General features: G+C 55.1%; 2 protein-coding genes across 2 annotated transcripts; both read right to left on the bottom strand.

The window, feature by feature from the left end:
* Positions 1–220: 220 nt before the first annotated feature.
* BJ171DRAFT_599338 (adenylate and guanylate cyclase catalytic domain-containing protein) lies at positions 221–6160 on the bottom strand (the record flags this gene model as incomplete). Its single annotated transcript, XM_053114921.1, has 16 exons — positions 221–547; positions 672–707; positions 822–871; positions 1020–1278; positions 1483–1627; positions 1804–2423; positions 2510–2904; positions 3069–3106; positions 3197–3233; positions 3308–3451; positions 3575–3605; positions 3746–3994; positions 4175–4511; positions 4636–4664; positions 4802–5066; positions 5331–6160. 16 exons carry the CDS (start codon positions 6158–6160, stop codon positions 389–391), a joined length of 3624 nt encoding a protein of 1207 aa, XP_052966232.1. The 3' UTR covers positions 221–388.
* A 927-nt stretch (positions 6161–7087) lies between these two features.
* On the bottom strand, positions 7088–8095 carry BJ171DRAFT_506256 (uncharacterized protein). Its single transcript, XM_053111118.1, has 3 exons — positions 7727–8095; positions 7558–7640; positions 7088–7295 (listed from the first exon to the last, which is right to left on the bottom strand). Exons 1-3 carry the CDS (start codon positions 7833–7835, stop codon positions 7128–7130), a joined length of 360 nt encoding a protein of 119 aa, XP_052966231.1. The 5' UTR covers positions 7836–8095; the 3' UTR covers positions 7088–7127.
* Between the last annotated feature and the right edge of the window lie 1456 nt (positions 8096–9551).

The following is a 9551-nucleotide window of genomic DNA, read 5'->3' as shown; positions in this document are numbered from 1 at the left end:
CTACACATTTGCCCTGGCGTCGACCCCGCCCCTCCGTAACTTGTTTCCCTTTTTTTTGTTGTATCTGGTCCGTCGCACAATACAATGTATATACACCAACGACCACTCTGAGCGTCGAGCGTGTGTTCGCATGTACCAGGCGATGGATATTTTGCATTGCCGTGCCTCGCCGTTTCGACAAAGCTGAACTCGGGATCGTTTGGCGCACACCGGCCAACCCTCGAAGGACACCGCTGGCAACTGGGCCAACACGGCCATGGATGCGGATAAGAGGTGCAAATGTCGGTATAGGTGTACTGGTCTTTGCTCAACGCAGCATCGGTGAGATTGAGCTGTCCGCGAATGCCCGCTGTCCGCAGAGCCGCACAAGAGCCACTCGAAGCCTTTCTCACGAAGCCGCGCCTTTCCTGCCCTCGACAAAGAAGGTCTTCATCTCGCCCTTGCCCTTGACATAGACGAGCCCTCGTTCTTGAAGCTGGAAATCAGACTCGATCAGCCTGGCGACCTTCTCCGTGACCTGGATCGAGCCGATGACACCCGTTGAGTCCTGTGCGGCGATGCGATATCGGTGGTTTAGTGTCGCTCGTCCTCCAATGCTCGTGAGTGCTCTTGCATGATATATGCATATCCAAGCTCCCCTCCAATGCCTCGGGCAAGAGCGGTGTCAGTACCATTCGCGAACTTGTGTTGACGGTGTCTCCCCAGACCTGCAGATACCGCCGATGCAGTTCCAGAACCACCGGTTAGCGCTGATATCGACGAAACTAGCCCCGGTGTCTGCGCTCATTGTCGAGACTGGCTGACGCCGTTGCAACACTTACATCAAAGGCGAACTTGCGCTTGCCGATGACCCCAGCGACGATTGGCCCGACTTTGAGTCGCGGCGACATTGTGGTTCACAGCGAGAGCATATTACCAGGGTGTGCGTCAATCTCGGTCCATCCAACTTGGCTGGTCGGCCTGACAGCATTCCTCTGCCGACTGCCCTTCGCCTCCCGCCTCGCCGTCATCGGTCTCACCTTCGATACCGATCCTTGCCTTGATGGGTTTTCGCCCAGGGTCGCTGTTCATCACGCTGAGCTTCTTCATGATCGCAATGGCAAAGCTGACCAGGTTTGTGTAGTGAGCCGCCTGCTGGGACGTCGAGGCCCTTGGCTTGACAAAGAGGGACTGGCGGCGTCCTGCGGCGACTTCCTTGAGTTGCTCTCTGGGGAGCCCCGAAACGCACATGTAGGTGCTCCCGATAGTCTTGATTTTCTCGATCCCGTACATGTCAAGCTGAACAGGTCATCGATTAGAGATTAATTCGCTGCCCCTACTACCTTGCAGTGAGGACATGCGTCTGTGCCACGAACAGCAGCCGCATCGCTGGAGAGGAATCTCAAACAGAGCGCACACTGCCACAACGACATGCGTCCGTTGTAGACTGCACTACGTTGGGCATCGAGAAGCGGCCACACCATTCCGGGCGCTCGATCATACCATTCGGTCGAATCTGCAAATCACGTCGTTCAGGATCGCCATGGAGTCTGGCTCGGTATCTTTGTTCAGGCCATGCAAAGAGCAGAACATGATGCCGGCCTCGGGTATGGCATCCGCAATAACTTTGTTGGGCTCTGTTTTCAGCCTAAAGAGACGAGGGGAGATAGCATGCACATCCCGCATCCGTAAGGGGGGGGCACACTGTGGGTCAATGGAGCCGCCAAAGTCTGCCTGTTCATCGTCGTTCGCCGATGCCTGTTCGCTGCGGGATGCAATTCGCAGTATCTCGACATAGCCATCGGAGCTGGAACCAGAACGTACCGATCTACGACAGTCTTTGGTAGCAGTTTGTAGAGCAGTTTCTCAGACTTTGCTCGGGTATCGTCGGTCTCGTACTGCTTCTGCAGCAGCTCTCGCTTCTTCAGGTAGTTTATCCGCACATAAGTCTCCATCGACCGAAGAATCCAGACCACCATCATCAGCAGGCCGACGTTGAATATGATAAAGTTGGACATCCCGGAGATGTTCATGACCACGACGGCGAGATTCAAAAAGCACGAGAAGATCAGGGAGGCCAGAGACAGGAGGGTGAAGTGCACGCGCGTGAACAGTGTGCTGAGCATCATGATCACGTATCCATAGGCGTAAATGTACGGCGTCCGAGACTGCTTCTCGTGGTCACTGAGCGACTGCACAATCGATAGTTGGGCGAGGGTGCCGAGGAACATGCATGATATCAGCGCTGTCGCGAGGATGGAATAGTCGAGTTTGTTATGGATATGAAGGGCCTTATGGTAGAGTCCCGTCTTTGCATCTTCTCGGAAGATTTTCGTGCACAGGACGCCAAAGAAAAAGACCAGAATCATGATCACGATTGCGCTATAGAGCAGGATGATCAGGCAGTCCGTAAATATGAGGATCTGCGCGATGGCCAGGAGAACCTGTGGGGAATGAGGTTACTTGATGTGAGCCGAAAGTCGTGCATCACAATCGATTTGCCGCAGCGGGTGTGCCACCGACATTGTACCTGCAGCGCAATCAAAATAGAGATGGTGCTTGCAAACTTTCCGTGGAGCTTGGCAACATAGGTGCGCTGGTACTCCATCTCCATGTCTGCATCGATGAAGGTCCGCCAGAGCCAGTGGACCTGGTTCTCAAACTTTACAGTCGAGTCCATGTTCAGCAGCTCTTCTTCTTCGTCGATATCGAGCAGCTCCTCCATGTCCATCGGACGTTTGTTTTGCTCCAGATTCCCGTCGCTGTTCAACCGGGCGTGAACTTCGGACTCGATCAAGCTGTCCACAAAGTAGGTCTTGTAGCTCTTTCCGATCACCTCGACGACCTGCCCGGGGGTGCATCGTACGCAGTCTGAAACCGACTCATAGGTGACTTCGGTCATGTGGATACGTGCAACTTCGGAAGCTGCTCGACAGAGCGGGGACAGAGGGTTAGTCTCGATCATGAGCCATCAGGTCGACGATGCTGCGGCGATCGCTGCGACATCAAATACCGAACCCGGTTTGATTGGCTTAGCCGCTATAAGAGCACGCGGCTCAAGTGCATATTGCCGTCAGCGCCGAACTCACTCTGCTCCATAACTGATGCTACAGACACATCTGGCGACCTGGTGGACGAGGATGTGCCAGATAATCAGCCTCACAGGGAATGGCACCAACGACAGAGCAAGCGTGCTCGATGCGATGGTGTGGCATACCATATCTCAAAGCAGAGTTTGGCCTCTCCAATCAGCCCTGTCGTCATAGCGGGAATGTGGTGAGTGTGTTTGTCGCAACGAACAGAGCACATTTAACGTGGGATCCGTTACCTGCCAAAACCTCGCCGGTGTGTATTCCTACACGCAGCTGTAGCGAGAGCTTCTCTGCCTCGCTCAGCCTCTTCAAAATCTCCATCATGCGCTGTGCAACGATAATCGTCTTGAGCTCGTGCAGAGCAATCTCGTCCGGCAGCCCTAAAGAGACAACGATGCGTCGAATATCGCAGCAGAGGTTAGTCCATTGGATTCAGGCCAAGAGACACGATCAAAAGCGGGGACGCGGGGCGAGGTTACGAGTTTGCAAACGCCGTTACTCACCCGAAACAAAGACATAGGCGTCTCCGATGGTCTGGCGATATCGGTGTCGTGAAAGGAGGCGGCGATGATGTACAAATGAGAATCGGTGGAAGAAGCTACGCATTGGTACTTGCACACGAGGCGGAAACGACTGCTATTGATCAGGATTGAGTGAGTAACTTGTGGACTCACTTTGATCTTCTCAAGGCCGTACACATCAATCAGCTGATCGAATCCCAAAAAGATGGTGTTGAGCAGGCGCACGAGATTGACGGCCTCCATCTTTGAAGATAGATTGGTAAAGCCGACAATGTCGGCAAAGAGAATCGTAACGTCGGTGAACTTGTAGGCCTTGGACTTGTGGAACACGTCGGAATTGCCGTGGGTTTTCTCTCCCGAAATGTCCTTCCATATCTTTGCTGGGACGATCGAGACAGCAATCTGCACGTAACAACGGTCGATCCAAACCGATTCTGTTTAGCAAATGACGAGACTCGCCAGTGGTCCAGCTCTCGATTGCCCGGCCGGTATCTGGCAATCTCAATCGCAGCAGCAACGATACTCGCACAAATGGCACAGCTTCGCAACCATGCATTTCCTTCCAGTCATTTGATATCTCACCGTCTCTGCCGCGATCTGGCATTCCAGAAACTTGCGCTGGCATGAAATCATATGCTTCGTATTCATGAAGGCTTTGCGTGTGTAGTGCCATGAGCTGAATGCATATGCCCATCCAAAGAGATTGCCGCACATGTAGAGTAGCCCGTTTGAGAAGATCTTGCAGGGACAGCATATACCCGACCGGCACTCCTCCAGGAGATGTGTTGGCATCCCATCGGTCCCGGTGATTATTGGATTCATCCAGTAGACGTGATAGTACATGAGCGCAATGTCGATGATGGTCACGCATGTTCCAATCAGGAATATCGTCAAGTGTGGCTGGCAGATGTCGGTGTACCTGTCGATCGACCGAACAATAGCCGTAAGCAACTCCGCGCATGTCGAGCCGGAGACTGGCACAGCCATCTCCCTTTTAAGGCACCGCCGAGGCACTTTGCTGGGCCTACCAGATCATAAAGTACACAAAGAGATATCCCCCAGGATTGGTGTTCTGATGGATGTAGTTTGGCGCCGCAGTTAGTAACGCTCGTCGATTCCGAGAGGCACAGATACTTACGGATACCGTCGCTCGTGGGTCAGCCGCAACTCGCCACATTGGACCCTTGCTAGGAGGCATATTCGACGTACCTCCACCATAACCTCGAGACTGGCGAGGCAGATTCCAAACAGCAAAATCATGATCAAATGGACGGTAGCTCCATATGACCGATGTCCAGGAAGATACGAGACACCGAGCTCCAGCGCTGCAAGAAAAATCATCACGAAGCACACAATGTTCACAGGATCGTAGATTGCAACCTTCGGAGTCGCCAAGACAAGGTTGTAGGCAATGGAGAGGATGAATATGAAGATTGCCAAGAGATCGAGAACGCGCCACTTGTTTGAGTAGGAGCTGTTTGCCGAGCAATTTGGTTGATTAATCGGGTATCCCACACGGATACGCATCGCTCCGCAGATCTGCAACACATGTCTTGCTCATAGCAAGAAGACACGAAGCAGGCATATCCATGAAAAGCGAGCGCTATATATCCGGACTATGATGGCAGATGCTGCAGCATGGCCAAGGTAATGTTCCGAGACCTTGAACGTCACCGCTGGCCCGAGTTTGCCCGACTGGTTCTGAGCCCAATCCATACCGAACACAACAAAACCGCACCTGTAATAGTACAAAAAGTACTGCCGCGTCAACTGCTGGTCGAACTCATCCTGGACGTGAAGCTTGCCGGCCATCAGTGCCTTCACAAACTCGACAAAGCTCCTCTTGGCCGTCCATTCCTCGAACTTGCTCATGAGCAGATCCTGTTTGACGCGGGCCCCCATCGACATGGTACGTGCCCGTGGAAAGACCTCGTAATCTTCGTCGTCTTCCGCGATGGCAACGACGGGCTTGGATGACTGTGCTGATTCCGCAATGACAGAGCCGCTCTCTTTGCGGAAGCTTGTGCGCTTGAATTCCGTGTCCAAGCGCTTGGCTTCTTTGGTGGGAACGGCCACGACGCCATCGTCGTCTGTCGGTGTGAGGACGGTATTGGAGGGCTGCAGAATCGAGACAGCGATCATGGATAGACTCGGGATATCTTGCCCGCTACGGGTCAGGGAGAGGCTACTGCTTCGGCCATCGAGCGACTTGGCACTCGATTTTGAATGCCGGCGCCCCTTGCCACTCCACGTCGGGGCATCTCCCTGCTCTGGGTCTTTCAAGGTCACGACGGCCTTTTTAGCGGGGGTGGCGACCGCTGTCGAGCTCGCACCGTCGCCTTGCTCGGAAAGAACGTTGCCCAGGGATCGAGTCATGAGCTTGGGTGCGGTGTGGCTCACCGACTTTTTCAGCCCCCATCCCCGTACGGGGAACGGCTTTCGCACGGATTCCGACAGTCGCCCGGACTCGCATCCAGTGATGCGAATGTTGGGTGTGGTCTTTGGAATCTCGTCCGTGCTTTGCGAGTCGCTGCTCAGGACCGTTGGAGGAGAAATGTTATCGGACATGGCCGAGCCGATCTGGAAGCCGGGGATCGCGCTGCAAATGCAAAAGAACAGTGTCCACGAGGACAGTGAACCGGCGCTGCAAAAAAAAAAGAAGGCGCGGCGAACAGTCGATCAGTTCGGGCGCTGGCGCTAAGGCGGCGGCTCGGCAGCGGTTGCGTATCCAGGCCATCGGCTATGCAATGGCATCCTATTCTGAGAGGAAGCCCGCTGGATTGATGTGGCGACAGCGATTTGGTTTCGTGCGCAAGATGCCATTGCTCCAACTGCATCATCGACCCCGGCGCGAGCTGGCCCATACCCCAAGATAATCTGCAGATGCCTCTCGGGGGGGGGCCTTTGGCCGCGCGTTCGTGGGCGAGTGGTTGATCGAGAGTTCTCTCGTACGGATGAGGCTGGAGAAAGGCCAGACTCGCTCTGGCCAAGTGAGAGCGAGAAGTGACCCGTGCGAACGCTGTGGGAGCAGAAGCGGCGGATGTGCGAGGCAAAGATCCGCTGCGACCACGGAGGGAGGACACCGACGGCCCTACGGCCGACCTCAAATCGCTGGATGGCTGATCGGCTTCGTGCTCCATTGACGTCGACCCTGATCAGCAGACGTCACTTGCAGGCCTGGCAAATCCTGGCAAATCCTGGATAGCCCCTCCCCATCCCCCAGCCAGTTCCAAGAGTACTCAGTATCTCGGCGAGCACTCCCTCGCTCTGGATCGATCGACGGGCAGGTTCTCGTCACTGCTGAAAGAGCCCATCCCCGAAAAATGAGCCCGATCTACCGTTTCTTTGGACACGAACGAGACGCTTCGTTTGTTTCAGAGTATGCGAGCGGAGCAACTCGACGAAACGCCGTCGCAACCCATCGTCTGTGATCTGTTTGGCCATTTTGCCAGAACCAAGAGCGATAGAGAAGCTGTGTATTCGGGGGGAATGAAACCGTGTATTCAGATCGTGATATCCCGACCACAGCGTCCTGTCAGAAAGCCGACGACTCCACTTGGGTCAGAGCCTCCACGTATTCAGCTGTAAACTCGTATACATTCTGTGGCTTCCGATGGAGGACCAGTTGGAGATAGTCGGCCATGACCTGCTGCAGCTCTGGATGCTCGGCTATATAGATTTCGTGGACGCGAGTGATTTCGTTCTGTCGATTGGCAGGAAGAACGAGAGTCAAATCACCAGGCTCACGCTCACGAGTTACGGGCCTGTGCTTTGATCCTGGCTGTGGTCTATCCACTGATGTATCCACTGATGTATCCACTGATGTATCCATCGATCTATCCACCAATGTATCCATCGATCCATGCTTCCAGCCGCCTGGCCGATGCAGCAGTGCATTGGGCCAATCCACTCCACGCATCTTCCTGCATCAACGGACACAGGCCGGGATGATATGAAATACATGCCTTGCGTTCCAGATACTCGGATCGGTACTCAATGTTCCCACCAAAATTGCGGGTGCGCAACGGATCGATGGGCGACTCTGACGCTGTTTTGGAAAGCCAATGTGGACGGGTCTCAGGATATTGCTGGTCGATACCAACGAAAGCAATTCTGATGACAACACGGACTCACCGGCGTCCGGGATCTCGTCGACGATGTAACCGAATCCCTGTACCAGAGACTCTCCAGTGACTGTTGCGCCATTAGGCAAACAGAAGCATCCCTCCGCAATCTCCTTCATCAGATCAGATTCCGTGAGCTTCTTCTCGAGCTCGAGACCGTCGGTCTCGCCAGGGCGCTCTTCCTTTGTCTGCTCGCCGTCCTCTCCCTCGCTATCGGGCGGCGCTGTGGCTGGCGTTGTGGGCACGGCATTCTGCTCCTCTTCCTCTAAAGGCTGGAGGCGGCGGCGGCCCGGCGGCTTCTCGGTGCTTTGGTTGAGCAGATACTGCAGGAGGATCACGCAGCCCTTGACCGGCGGCTGGTCCTCGAACACGACACGGCTTTGGTTGGGGAGGGTCTTGAAGTGGACCTTGTAGATCCCGCGGTTGCGAAACTGGGTGAGTTGCAGCGACTGGGGTGTCTGTGCCTGAGCAAGGATCCGGAACAGTAGCCGCTCCGAGCCTGTCGTGATCGCACCGAAATACTGCTCAGCCTGCGTTCGGAGAGTAATAATAGGCGGACAATGACCAAGCGCCATCAATGTGCTGTGCCCACGACCTGCCTTCGAACAATAGGCCCTCGGTCGCGTCGCTGGGAATGATGGTTTCATAGTCGCTGACGTCGCTGCCGGCCTCGCGGACGTGAATGTCGCCTGTTTCCTCGTCGGTTATGCACTCGACGATCGTTTCCTCCTCATATCGGTCGCCCAGGCAGGTGGTGTATGTCGACTGGGCCAGGGTGCTGAGGCTGCAGGAGACGTAAGCCGTGATGCTCTGTTTGGTGTGCACCTTGGAGCCTGGATGCTTGGGGTGGTCCTGAAGCGTGTCCGTGATGACGCTCAGAAAGTAGCATGAATGTCCGAGGAAGGTGCCCTCGGATATGTCGATGGTGCGGGAGCCGATGCGATCCTCCTCATCTTCAGAATCGTCCGCGCGCTCTTGGGAATTGATCTTATAGACGGGGAATGTCTCGGAGAAGAGCACCGAGCGGTCAAGTGACGAGCCTGGGAACAGGAAAACGGAGACCTGGTGAGCCGAAGGGGTCGAAGAGGTCAAGCGACCAGGAGCGATGCTGCTTGGCTGGTCGAAGCGACTGTCGTCGACGAGCGCTCGGACTTATCAGACTGCATGGGGTCGATAGACTCTCGATCCAAGCGCTTTATGAGCAACCCGATCCGCAGCTTGGCAGCCATCTCTTGCATGGACGAGACTATAGATGTGCAAGACAGAACGACGCGTTGTTCGATGACATTGCCCCTCCTTCGCCGGGCGCTTACCCAGCCCATCCAGGAACTTGACCGAGTCGCGGCTGGAATACGTAACAAGAGTCGGAGGCTGTGGTCCAATGAATTTGGCAGGCTCCGGAGGCACATCAAACATCTGGATGCCGGTCGCCGGCTTTGTCTGAGGCTCCTCCAAGTCGAGTTCCATTTGCATTGATCGGCGTCACAGATTCTGGAGCCACCGTTGGGCTGGAGAGGTTGATTTTGATGGGCTGGATGTGGGCGAAGCTCAGGTGGACTGAGGGGCTAACCTACCAGAGGAGGGAATGGCACACCAAGCCTCCTTTCGCGATGGAAGCAAGTCGACCTCGACGAGCCGGGTAAAAACGAGATTGGAGTTGGCACAGCGGAGGCTCGAAGGTGCTATGGCACAGCGGAGGCTCGAAGATGCTCTGAGCCCACGCCGCCAGTCAGGTTGATCGTCAAGCGATGATCGGGATGACGGCAGTATCACCCATGTGAGACATCGACAGCCGATGAATCATGTGCACATGCGACGAAATACATCCACGTCGC

The sequence above is a fragment of the Polychytrium aggregatum genome (assembly GCF_025602895.1).
Source record: "Polychytrium aggregatum strain JEL109 chromosome Unknown BJ171scaffold_20, whole genome shotgun sequence".
In the NCBI taxonomy this organism is placed as follows: Eukaryota; Fungi; Chytridiomycota; class Chytridiomycetes; order Polychytriales; genus Polychytrium; species Polychytrium aggregatum.
This window is presented reverse-complemented; position numbering and strand designations above follow the sequence as displayed.

What these genes read in the sequence shown, in the direction of transcription:
- BJ171DRAFT_506256 (XM_053111118.1), bottom strand. Translation starts at nt 7,835, where the DNA reads ATGAAGGAGATTGCGGAGGGATGCTTCTGTTTGCCTAATGGCGCAACA. An exon ending in CGACGAGATCCCGGACGCCG is followed by an intron (nt 7,641 to 7,726) that starts GTGAGTCCGTGT and finishes TTTCCAAAACAG; the next exon opens with CGTCAGAGTCGCCCATCGAT. An exon ending in CCGAGTATCTGGAACGCAAG is followed by an intron (nt 7,296 to 7,557) that starts GCATGTATTTCA and finishes GCCAATCGACAG; the next exon opens with AACGAAATCACTCGCGTCCA.